This window comes from Bacillus rossius (assembly GCF_032445375.1).
Source record: "Bacillus rossius redtenbacheri isolate Brsri chromosome 9 unlocalized genomic scaffold, Brsri_v3 Brsri_v3_scf9_2, whole genome shotgun sequence".
Classification (NCBI taxonomy): Eukaryota; Metazoa; Arthropoda; class Insecta; order Phasmatodea; family Bacillidae; genus Bacillus; species Bacillus rossius.
Window position 1 is genome coordinate 1,041,626 of NW_026962013.1, and position 13,066 is coordinate 1,054,691.

At 42.2% G+C, this 13,066-nt stretch overlaps 1 protein-coding gene across 3 annotated transcripts in view; it reads right to left on the bottom strand.

Annotated features, from left to right (window-relative positions):
• Window positions 1-1,953: 1,953 nt before the first annotated feature.
• LOC134542877 (vacuolar protein sorting-associated protein 11 homolog) overlaps window positions 1,954-13,066 on the bottom strand; it is a 30,042-nt gene continuing 18,929 nt past the window's right edge. The window contains exons 14-21 of one of the 3 annotated variants that reach the window (XM_063387456.1): window positions 12,285-12,508; window positions 10,012-10,184; window positions 9,000-9,201; window positions 7,481-7,576; window positions 6,837-6,924; window positions 5,648-5,777; window positions 3,834-3,962; window positions 1,954-3,416 (exon numbers count right to left, since the gene is read on the bottom strand). In XM_063387456.1, coding sequence (XP_063243526.1) covers window positions 3,136-3,416; window positions 3,834-3,962; window positions 5,648-5,777; window positions 6,837-6,924; window positions 7,481-7,576; window positions 9,000-9,201; window positions 10,012-10,184; window positions 12,285-12,508 — 1,323 coding nt within the window. In that variant the 3' untranslated portion in view covers window positions 1,954-3,135. Of the gene's footprint in view, window positions 3,417-3,833; window positions 3,963-5,647; window positions 5,778-6,836; window positions 6,925-7,399; window positions 7,577-8,999; window positions 9,202-10,011; window positions 10,185-12,284; window positions 12,509-13,066 lie in introns of those variants that run through there. The other 2 variants (XM_063387457.1, XM_063387458.1) reach the window with 2 other exon arrangements.

A 13,066-nucleotide genomic window follows, 5' to 3' on the forward strand; every position in this document is an offset into this window, starting at 1 on the left:
CAAATTAAATGTCGGAGTGGGCGCCACCACGTGGACCTGGCACTCTCTCTCTTCAGGGCATGGCGTGACCCGTGTAGAGCTAGGCTCGGTTCCCTTAGCACGCGATATCGTTACAGTGGGCTCTTAAGGCGTCCCACACGCCTCGAGGTTCAGGAGCAGGGACACGTGGTCACTCGACTAAAAATCACAAGTTCGACGTACTCCTTTTATTTCAGCAACGTTACAACACGTCTCCAATTGCGCTACACCTACATACGCTATGAAACTGTTAATAATGCCAACGGCGGGAGAGTATCAATTTACAGGCTGGCCAGGTCACCTCGTTAGTTTAGGACGCGGTTCGTGATTAAATGTTCGAATTGAACTTAAATATTTATTAAAACGAGTCGGCCACCCGGAGTAGGCCTCGCAGATACAAAAAAATGTTTAAGAATGATAAAAAGTCCGGCGGATGTTAAAAGATCAGTTGATTAAGGGGGAGTTTTCTTCCTAGCAGCAAGCAGTAACAGACACCCGAGTCGAGACATCGTCGCACTGGACCCAGTGGACCTTAGGAGGATGTCCAGGATAGTCTGGGTGGCAAACGGATCATTAAAGGTTGTTTCAACAGTGTCTTGCGAGAGGGGTAGGTCTTCCCAATCATGATCATAGTGGAAAGTGGTTGTAGGGCCTGGGTGCTGTGAAAGCTTGTCCGCCAACTGGTCTTAATGTACCGGTACATATACCTTGAATGTGAAGTGCTAGATCATGATTGACCAACGGTTCAGTTTTGACTTGTACCCATGTGCTGCATTCAACCTCTCCACTGGAACTGTACTTTGGTGACAAGAGGTCGGATATGGCGGTAGTGACATTGGCGAAGTTCGGGATGATACAGCAGGCAAGTTGATGAGGGTCATGTGCTGCTGAAGAATTTTGTGGGTACAGGATGATGATTTCTCATCAGTTAGGGCAAATTGGACCGGCCCTACCTGACACAAACTGACAACCCTCGGTGCTCATGATATGGCCTGGGATCTCCAGCTCCTCCACCGCGATTTGCCGAGGGGGCTACAATTTTCCTGTACCGGTATTAAAAAAATTTTGTTCGCATGAAAAGAATAGTTAGTTATGTGATGGGAAACCGGAAGAGGAGATTGGCTGGGGAGAGGTAGAAGAAACGCAGCATTTTTTCACACTCGCATACTTGCACAATTTGACGTCGAACGGGGCTACACCCTCCCCTAAGCCCGATGTGCCTCACGCCGTCGACACCCCTCTCCTCCCACCACCACCCTCTATTTCAAACCTCCCGCCCCGTGTGCAGTGTGCAGTGTGCAGTGTGCAGTGTGCAGTGTGCAGTGTGCAGTGTGCAGTGTGCAGTGTGCGTGTGTGTGTGCGCGCACGCGCGCGCGTGAGCGTGTGAGGTTGCCGACAAGAGGCGGGAGTAAAGTCTGTGCCATGACCCCTTTTATTTTATTATTCAATTTATGTTTACGTAATTGCTACCTGTCTTTTCTTTAAATAATATTTTCAAAGTGTTTATTTTTTAAGTGCTAGTTGGTAAGGACGGCGCAGCGCCCCACGCGGCAGGCAATGGAACTACCCGCAACCAGTATGAACCATAATATTAATTTAAATAATCAATACTCAGCTTAAATAATTAAGGAAACTTTGGTATAATTTTATTATAGAATTTTTAGTGTATTTGTTTTAGTTAAAATATGTATTAATAAATAACAGGAGAGACTAATGGTAAATCCAGTGCTTTCCGCCGCCATGCTGCCCTGGCCTCTTCAGTCGCTTCCGTTCGTCACCCGGGGTAGGATGAACCAGCGAGCTCGCAACTAGCAGGAAGAAATACTCAGCAGTTGTAGTAAAATCCAATGTACGGTAATTAAACCTGTGTTTAACTCATGTAAAGCTTGCAGAAAAAGGAATAGGCGTTCAAAGAATAATTAAATGAAGACAATAAATTATTAAACTTCTGCAATTCCCAAAGACTAAACATACTGGCTGGCTTTGGCTATCCCTATTAGTGTGATTTCTGGTACAACTTATAATACAAATACATATTTAAATATAATAATTAATTTACAATAAACATGAGATAATGAAATCAACCTGTAAACGGGTGACTGTTTACAACACTGACAAAAGAAGTATTCATCGGTACACCTGTCAAAAACTTTTGAAGGTTTTTATGTATGTTAAATTTTTCTTAAGTCTGTGTATAACTGGGTTTCAACAATGTCAGGAATGTACAAATTTCACAACTTTCATCTTAGTGTTTGGCAAATGGATATTTTCTTCTTGTTTCTGTCTGAAATACCCATGATAGTTTACTATCTTGCAGCACCAACTGTCTGATGTGAACAATGCATATTACATAAGGGCACAGTATTAAATAAGACTGGATGGATACATGAACCAGCATAAATAGTAACTACTCTCTTCCCAAACCTATAGGAAGTGTAATGAATCACATTATCTTTAGCTTTTAAAATTCACATACAAATTCATTTGGATATATTGTAGTAGTGAAGCTCATTCAAACAAAACACTTCCGCTTATGTCAAATCTTCAAGCAAAACCATCTGATCAAAACAAAAATCTTTCAGGCCATCATCTTTTTTTCCAAGCTAATAAATTCTTAACATAACAAAACTAATAGAGCAATACATTACACTACCAAAAATTATCATTTTGCAAAGACATAATGCCTTACGAGTAAAATATTTATATCGTATGGTTGTAGTTAAATAAAAAAATCAACATTTATAATTTTTCTGTGTAGATATTTCTCCACAACATGTCATATGATACATAAGTTGAAAAATAATGTAGGGAACAATTCATCTGAATATAGATTAACAAAATCTTTATCTACAATGCACAAATTATCCTTTAACATACATGATACATACATAAATATATAGTACACATGAACATACACTTTTAATGTGTTTTTTGTGAAAATTTATATATTCAAAGAAAAAAATCCACTATATATACACACACATACAAACAACTACACAGAAACATGCAAAATAGTTATTTTTTTGGCGAATATAATTATTTTTTTTTTGCATTTCAAAGAAAACTTGACAAACGCGACACGTGGAACACGGCAGAGCACGAGAGGGCAGGGCCGAGCTACGCGAAGGGGTTCAAGTTGCTGTCGTAGTCGTCGCGCTCCTCGCCGGCCGAGCCGGACGCCTCGTCCTCCGCGAAGGGGTTCTTGCTCTCGTCGTAGTCCTCCCCCTCCCCCTCGAAGGGGTTGGGCGCCGGCGCCGGGGCCGGCTGGCGGGCGGGGCTCTGCCGGGCGGGCTCCGGGGCGGCGCCCCGCGTCAGGTTCGCCTCCAGAGACGCGCTGTACAGGTTGGCCTCCCCCAGTCGCACACGGCCCTCGGGCGCCGGCAGGATCGCGCCCGCTCCTTCCGGCACAGGCAACACATGGTCAACATCTCAGCTGCAGCAACTCAGTGTAAACCCCCCGGACACCACATACCTGCGGAACACTTTACTGCAAGGTGTTGTACCTGTTCCATAGGACCACACAAGCCGGTCACAGTTACATTACAGGACGGGACAAACCTGCCGATATGACCACTCTCTTCCTTCCCCTACCCGACCCTTTCCTTCCAGAGCTTCCTCTGATGGTGTCACAACCCTGATCGGACCATTACAATTGGTATCAAAATGCTTCGGACACTTCATTTCGGGTCAGAGAGGTTTAGAACCTTTACACTGTCAATGTTTGAGATAGTGCAGAAGCTCCCATCACATGAAAACACAACTTACATTAAAGAAGTGCACAAACATAAGGGATGCACGGAGGAAAGCGGACGTACCACTGCCGGTGCGGGAGGACTTCCCCTCGCCCAGCCGCAGTCTGGCCTCCGCCCCCGCCCCGTGAGCAGACACCGGCGTGACGCTGCCCCCGGGAGCAGGCTGCTTCAGCGACGGCAGCGACGGCGATCCTGGGAGGGAACCACCTCTGCTACCCTGCTTCCATAGCCACTCTTCTGACAAGCCAGGCGACTTGTGATACTGGGATATCTACATCCCAACAAAGTAAAATGTCCCTGTCTTCCCATGTCTGTGGTTTCGTCACAGAGTATAACAATTTTTTCCTGTTCTGTACCAACTCGCACAAAGAATCTGCATGCTGTCGCACCAGCTTCGGAACTTACCGTTTTCTTTAACATTTTGACGCAAGGCTACACCCCTGCTCCTTCTATGATTTCACACATACATTACCGCAAGTTCTGATCTTCGAGTTTCTCCAAGGGTATACTCGCTTTAGCAAAAGCTTCTGTGGTTTTTAATGCAAAGTTATCAAACACAAATTTTCAACATTTAGTACCGTTGAAATTGGTAAACAAGAGGTCTGAACTTTATTGTCTGGGTGTGTAGCCAACTTCTTTGTAGCAGTATAACGTTTGGCTGTTTTTATCTGTTTAAGAACATTGTCCAATTTTTCATAACAAACGGCACAGTTGCACTGTCTGCACATTAAGGTTTTTGAGCCTGAAGCATAGAAATCTTCATGTTAGAATTCTTCCGCCTGTTATGCATTTACGGGAGGCTTGGGCATTTCAAACAGAAGATTGTTAACTCGATACTTAATTTGACATTTTCGGTATAATTCCTTCCTCAGAAATGCCCTGAACCAGAAAACCACTGCGAAAACAAACACCACATGTAAGTGTACTTAACATGTTACTCATTGATTTTTGTCAATGTCTCTTTCTTGTTATTTAGCATTCATTATAAAACTATGGGTGCAGGAAAGTTTAAAAACTAATTTCAATAATTATTTGACAATAAATATTGTTATTAGCATAACACTGTAAATTAATTTTCTATTTAAAGTTTTTGTTAGATAAAAATTTTTTGTTTTATTTGAGTCTGACCAACATAAAGTCTAAAAATATCTTAGCAAGCAGATTTTTTTTTCAACAGATACATGAAGGCATTTTCAAAAATATAAATATTTAATCGATGTACAATAAATATATAAAAGCAATTTACTTTAAAAATTGAACAGTGTACCTATTTACGTAATTATATAAAAAATGTTTTTCAAGCTAGTGACAATTATTTTTTGTATATTACAACCATTTTTGAGTAAATAAAGATGGCAACTGAATTAAAAAATCAAAATAATTGTAGTGTCAAGTGTCTACAAAAATAATGCAAATATACATATGTTTCACAGATTAAAATACTTTTTTAATATTGATATACGTATTACCTAAAGAAGGAATTTTACTAAATTCCTTCCAAATGTGCCGAAAGTACCTATGATAAATAACCTTTTCAATTTTAAAATGCCGAAAAATTCACATTTTACATTTGGAAATGCCTAACTTCGTGTTAAATTTCACGTTATCACGGTAGCGAATTTTTCAAGTTGCTAGTTATTGAAGAGAAGAGAAAGAGAAGAAGAAGAAGAAGAAGAAGAAGAAGAAGAAGAAGAAAAAAACCACACACACACACATATGTGTGTTCACACAAGTGGCAGCAATTACGGAGCACCTGGCTTTAGAGCAGCTTAATGATCACATATGTACGTATTCACTTCTGAACAACATTGAAAATGACGTCCGTGAAGGCTCCCAAACGAGGGGAACGGACGGAGGCGCGGGCCGCGGACACTCACGCAGGGAGTCGGTGACCACGGTCAGCTTGTTGAACACGCCCCGCCCAAAGTAGTCGGCGACCAGCGAGAAGCCGTCCTCCGCCCGCTCCAGCTGGCTGTGGAAGGTCTCGTGCAGGTCGCGGCTCTGCTCCTGCGGCACACGCACTCTCCCGGGGTCACCTCTCCGGGGTCTCCGTCGCCGCTCCTCGGCCCACGCCCGTGCGCCGGTAACAACACCCTCCTGAGCTACCGGTGAAGCATCCAGGATGGTTAGTGGCATTTACTCTGACTATACAGGCTCTGAACAAACAAGAAAGAAAGAAGTTCTGAAAATAAAAAAAAAAAAATAAAAAAACCACATATAATTAAAAAACGTTTCTTCCTTATTTAATTTAAGTACCAAGTATTAATTTAAAAACCAAACCTATTTTTTATTTGTAATACTGAACACAATCTTTTGCAAATAATAATAATAATAATAATAATAATAATAATAATAATAATAATAATAGGGTTCAAGTTACGGACATTCCCCCCCTCCCCCCATACTTTTAAGTGAAAAATTTCTTCACATGGCTTATGGGGCAAAAATTTATAATTAAGTAATTCTCATTCATATTGTAACCAATGTACTATGCTAATTTAGAAAGTTATTTTAAAAGATGGCTTATTCAAGTACAATTTAAAAAAAATGGTACAACACTGACAAACATATTTTTTTTAAAAATAATGTTTGTAATTTTTTTTGCAAGATAACCTGATTTAAAATTCATTTCAGTACTGTTATAATATATTCCTAGTACAGTATTTAAAAGCTCAAAGATTGAATTCAGTTGATCTGTATAAGAAATAGACAGGATAACAGGTTATTTACTTCAACTTTATAAAACTAATCCGATAAATGCTTAGTTTCATTTTTGAATTTCACCATCTGTGTCTCACTCTTAACTCACATCAAATTCTCTCACCGTGTTTTTTTTTACACAGATTAATTGAAATAAAGATCTGAATATTATTCATTGTGTTATCTTTCACGGGTCCATTCTCCTAACACTTGCAGAAAGGAGCCGGTAAACATCATGGGTAGATCGTCACTACCATGACCATAGCAAACAAATCACACAGTTTTTCCGTCCTTGTCCTCCTATTCAACTGAGTTGTTGCTTGGACTGACGTCCGAGTCGGCACGGGGCCGGCGGGGCCGGAGTACCTGAGAGCGGATGATGTCCAGGATCTTCTTGTTCTCGGACATGCAGGCGGGGCACTCGTTCTCCTTCTCAGCGTAGCTCTGGAAACAACTGATCGCACAACGCAGTCCACCTCACAGTCCATTCCTCCGATCAGTCAAAGGTTCAGTGTAAAAAAAATGTTAGGGTGTACACATGACATGTTAACTGGATGCAGCAATAGATGAAGTATTCCATTTGACTGGATGATTAATGTTATGTACACTGAACTCAAAAAATACAGTTTAAAAAAGTTCCTTTCCTATTTTAATACACACATAGATAAAAAAATTTATATAAAAAAAAATACTATAACATTTAGAATTAAAAGATGAATGACTGAATGAACGAATAAATAATGAAGATTACAAGACTACTTTTACGATGTAGCCAAGTGGTGGTGTTGAGTTTAAATAATTATATTTTTATTTTATTTTAATGAACAGCATTTTTAAAAAATTATTATTGTTACAAGCACAAAAAATTTCGTTAATTAATCTCTTGAAGAAAATAACAATAAAAAAATAAATACGTTCCAAAATTGAACCTAGTTGTGAGGTGCAAGTAGACAGAAGAGCCACGCTAGTGAACGGCTAGGCAGTCACGATGCACACTGGACCCCACTCACTGCTGGTGGTACGAGTGCTGGCACAGGAAGTGGACGGAGGGCAGCTCCAACTGGTGGTTGCAGGCGCTGCAGCGAGACCCCTGGAAGATGACGGCACTGCCAAACACACACAGCGCGTCAGCGTCAGCGTCGCCATGTTGGCAGGTGTGGATATTTTACATCATCTAATATAAAGGTCACATGTTCGTGAGAATCACTGCATATTCAACGCTATACTGTGTGATTCAACGTGTGTACTGAAGGTTTTTTTCTCAATAAACCCAAACAGTGGAAAAAAGGGGTTGTCTGTAAAGTTGGTTTACGGACAATAATTTTACGTGATAACGTCATATAAAAGTTTTTAAATCGCTGCTTTTAAAAAGCCCCGCCTTAATCTGTTTGATATTATAGAAGATTTTCTCGCACGGTGGTTGGCCGGTTCTTGCACGCTTGGCTTAGGCGGAACGAGACAATGAGTCATGCTTTTTCGTGCGTGCAGCCGGCGTTCATAGATTTATAAGACGTTATCATGTCAAAAATACTGCAATCACATAGTATTCTTCCTAACGCAAGCAATGTACAGTTACAAAACAAAGATGATAAACTTTTTTGAGAAGTAGTCACAGAGGCTGGACAGATTCGTGATGCAATCAGATACAGCCAGTGACTGTGGTAATGAGTGTGCAAATGGAGACAAAGAGAGTAAAAATGATTCATCTACGTCGAGGTCAGAAGAGTCAATGAAGGGTGATACATGAAAATGGAGCACCGGCAATGTGGATTTTTTGGGGTAACGGGAGAATCCTGAGAACTCCCGCCGCCTTATGGGCATCTACGTGCAAAGGGTACCCTCTCTCTTACTTTAAAAATTTCCCTGAGTTTTACTGTTCAACCAAACATTTTGGCCTGTCTTAAATCATTACTGAAAGAAAAAAAAAAAATATTAAACTACATACAAATACATATTGAAACTGAACATATGAAAATGAACATAAAATCTTTCCTCAAAAAATACACAGTTCACGCTGTTACTTCCATGAATGCTATACAATCAATGCTACTAGCCAGTAATATAAAGCAACTATGTTTGATCAAAATTATAAACGAAAAAAATAATTGACTGTGGTCGGACGAAAGACTATCAACATTTGTTTGTGCTTTGCTTGAATTTATAAAATCAATACACAGTTGATTCGTTATCATTTCTCTTACCTTTAAATTGTGTAAACAGATGGGTCTTCAAATACACATGCATTTGTGCTACTGTTAAGACATTTATAGGCACACAATAATATTAAAAATGAGTAATTTGTGTTTAGTATCCAACATTTTGTCATTTTCCGGATATGAAGACTACTCTTTAATAATTCCCGAGTGTTACTGTCTCAGACAACCCTGCCAGGTTTCCCAGTTGCCAGACAGTTCCAGTCAGTGGCTGGGACCACCATGCCAAGATGAGAGAAGCTGAAAAGGGGGAAATGAATCGCGCTGGACGGGTAGCCACGGAGGCAGGCCGCCGGGGATAGGGAGGCACAGGTACCTGGTCTGCATGTCGCGTATCTTGGCGCGGATGTGCTCCGTCTCGTGGCGGTACTTGGCGCTGAGGGCGGCCTCCTGCTCGGCCAGCCGGCTCTCCGAGGCCAGCACGCTGGCGAGGTAGCGGCGCACCTGGCCCACCGAGGCCGTGCCGGCGCTGCAGAGCGCGTCCACCACCAGCAGGGGCGACAGCAGGCGCTGCTTCTCTGCGACACGCCCCCCGTCCCCGTCAGCACGCTCCACACTCCACACTCCCCGCTCCACGCAAGACCACCCGAGACTAGACGGGCCGTAGGCACATCTCAGTCGCTTGCCGTAGAGAGGACACACATCCCCAATCCGACCAGAAAAATTTAAATTTTCCATAGTTTCCTGAAATTACTAAGCGCAATGCTTCTTACAACAGGTCATCGCTAGGTCCAGGAGTCTATGGTGTTATAAAAAAATTAAATTTCATCACTACAAGTAGTAGATTTTTGTCTTTATCACCATTAAAAATTAAAACTCACGTAATAATAAATACACGTTCAAGCACAATTACAATGCTTCAACAATTTGTGGTAAGGCACTTAAAATATTTACATAAAACAATACTGCATATACTTGTTAGAATGAGTTCAACAAAAAAACTGCAAATATAACATGTAATAATCAAACAATCAGTATGAAAACTTAAAAGCCTTGTTATATTTTTCTATAGGCAATTACCTAATGTTTGGATGGTATCACTGTTTTTATTTACTTTTAAAAAACAAAGATATAAACTAAATACTATCTTTATTTCAAAAAATTAAAAACCAAACTAAATATTTATTAAATAAATTCAATATGTTAATAATATATGAAGTAGGTAATTGAGGTGAATTTTGCTGTATTTCAGTTTTATGACGTTTTACTGACTACTATTTCGGTGTTTAGCGTTGCATTGACTTAATTTCGATGTTATTTCAGGTTGATATGTATTCACCACACGCTCTTGCCTCAGATCCTGAACCGGTGGGGCCGGGACAACGCACCTATCACGTCCAGGATCTCGGCCAGGTGGTCCCCGGGCGGGTCGGGCTCCTTCGCGACGCTCCACAGCGCCTGCACCCACAGGTTGGGGTCCTGGTGGCCGAACCTGCGGCACGCCGCCACCACCGCGCGGAAGTCCCGCTGCCGCGCGTGGTACTGCACTATCTGCTGGTACCTGCAACCACGCGCGGTACTGCACTATCTGCTGGTACCTGCAACCACGCGTGGTACTGCACTATCTGCTGGTACCTGCAACCACGCGCGGTACTGCACTATCTGCTGATACCTGCAACCACGCGTGGTACTGCACTATCTGCTGATACCTGCAACCACGCGCGGTACTGCACTATCTGCTGATACCTGCAACCACGCGCGGTACTGCACTATCTGCTGATACCTGCAACCACGCGCGGTACTGCACTATCTGCTGGTACCTGCAACCACGCGTGGTACTGCACTATCTGCTGATACCTGCAACCACGCGCGGTACTGCACTATCTGCTGATACCTGCAACCACGCACGGTACCGCACTATCTGCTGATACCTGCAACCACGCGCGGTACCGCACTATCTGCTGATACCTGCAACCACGCGCGGTACTGCACTATCTGCTGATACCTGCAACCACGCACGGTACCGCACTATCTGCTGATACCTGCAACCACGCGCGGTACTGCACTATCTGCTGATACCTGCAACCACGTGCGAGTCCCACGCACCGCACTTACCGCACGCTGTCATCAAGCTGCAAGTTCCCTGCACACAGCATTATTATACAGTCCCATATCAATTCATAGTTATTTCACTAAAATTCACATTTAAAAATTTATTTGTTCGTTATATGTATTATATCACCTTCAAAATGTTTGGATTAGAAACCAATTACGGTATGCATGATGGTTATAATCAAAGCAACGAACAGTTTATACCGACATGAGGATAAAACAGTCAAGAACTTCATCAAGAATCAGCTTGTTTGAGGCAAAGCAGGGTATGAGAGATACAAATCTGTACTTTAGACAGGGTTTAAGGCAAATGGTGTCTATGTGAAAGTGTATATTCCTTATCTGCATTACCAAGACCCACCCCAGGGATATGCTGATGCATCAGGCTCACGCGGCGAGAACAGTGGGGTCCAACCCAATACCATGGCACGTCTCGACTTATGAGCAGACATGAGGTGTGACACCTTGAGGTCCAGGATCGATCGGCCGATGGCAAATGTCACATACAAACAAACCCTATCCACCAAAGTGTAGCCTGCCAGTAAAATCATGTCTTTTGGCCACAATTATAAACTATATACTATATTAGGAGTGGGTAAAGCTGTCGCATGTCCAGCAAATGTCACGAATGGAATTCCCTGATTTCTTTAGGTCTTTAATAATTTTTACTGAAAAGTAAAAAAAGTTTTGCACTTCTTTTTAACACTGCCATAGTTAAAACAACTTACAAATTTTCTAATTCTGTGACATTACTGTTTACACTGAGACAAACATTTTAGAGTCTCAAGTCCACCCATGGGGGAAAAAAAAAAAATACTTTGCTCAAAAAATCAAAAATCATCTGCACACCAGCACTGCAACAAAGACTGAACCCAAAATAATACGATTGACTCAGTTACTGGCTGAGCGATACAATATTAGTCTTAGTCCAACCATTTCATTTAATTTTTTTTAGTTGAACTAATGAATATTTTTTCTGGGTAACCTATCACAAAAATTTAATCAGACGTTAAAATTTCCCCAACACCTGAGCTGGAGATTACACTTTGAAAGAAGTTGAAGTTATTATTGCCAAAAAATTTTGAAGTCAATATCAAACACGCATTATCAAGTTTTAAATAAGTAGCTGCGATATGGTGAGTGGGTGGGTGGGTGGGTGGGTGAGTGAGTGAGTGAGTGAGAGAGTAAGTGAGTGAGTGAGTGAGAGAGTAAGTGAGTGAGTGAGAGAGTAAGTGAGTGAGTGAGAGAGTAAGTGAGTGAGTGGATGGGCGAGTAAGTGGACGGGTTAGTGAGTGGGTGAGCGAGTGAGTGGAAGAGTGAATGGGAGTGAGTGAGTGGGCGAGTGAGTGAGTGGGCGAGTGAGTGAGTGGGCGAGTGAGTGAGTGGGCGAGTGAGTGAGTGGGCGAGTGAGTGAGAGAGAGAGAGAGAGAGAGAGAGAGAGAGAGAGAGAGAGAGAGAGAGGAAGATGGAAAATGAGAAAGAGAGAAAGCTCTAGAAACAATCATCCTGAACTACGTGGACAGGAAAGTTGAGCGAGGTGCCCGCTCACAGCTTGTTCTCCTCGTAGAGGTAGAGCACGCCGCTGCGGAAGGCGTGCGTCTGGCACACGACCAGCGTCTGGTCCTTGTCGTAGTTGGCGTCCGGGTCCTGCAGCAGGCGCATGACCTTGAGCTCGCACTGGGCGCGGCCGGCCGGGTCCCCCAGCGACGCCCACACGTGCAGGTAGTGCTCCACCAGGCTGTTGTACACCAGCGTGCTCCAGCGCGGCTGCACCTGCACACAACCCCCCGCGACGTTCCACGCCTGCTCCCTGGCGACACAGCGACACGCTGCGGGAGAGCAGGGAACATGGACAAGCAACATAGAGGGGAAAAAAAAAAAAAAAAAATGAATATAGAAAACCACTGTTAATAAACAGGCCTGTGCAAAATAGTTTTTTTAGTCGAATCAAAAACGAATACAAATATTGAATTCGAATGGTAAGAATGAGAATTAGAATCCCACCAAAAAATTTTTTTCCCACATCATGTAACAACTTTGGAAAATTAGACAGATAATATTGAGGTGAAAGGTTGGTTAAGTCGACTATCATTAGTACATGGAAAATATTTTTTAAAATGTTCAAATTATGAAATAATTGTTTTGCAATGTCGACCGAACCATCAGGGATATATTTGCCTTGGAGGATGCGGGTACAACCCAGAAGCCAAGCTACTTTAATCAATGGCCGCGAAAGCATGTGATTTTTGTTAATTGTTTTTTAATTATGCAGCTAACCTAACTTAACCTAACCAACCAATCAACCAACCTTTTAATTTCAGTACTTATCCG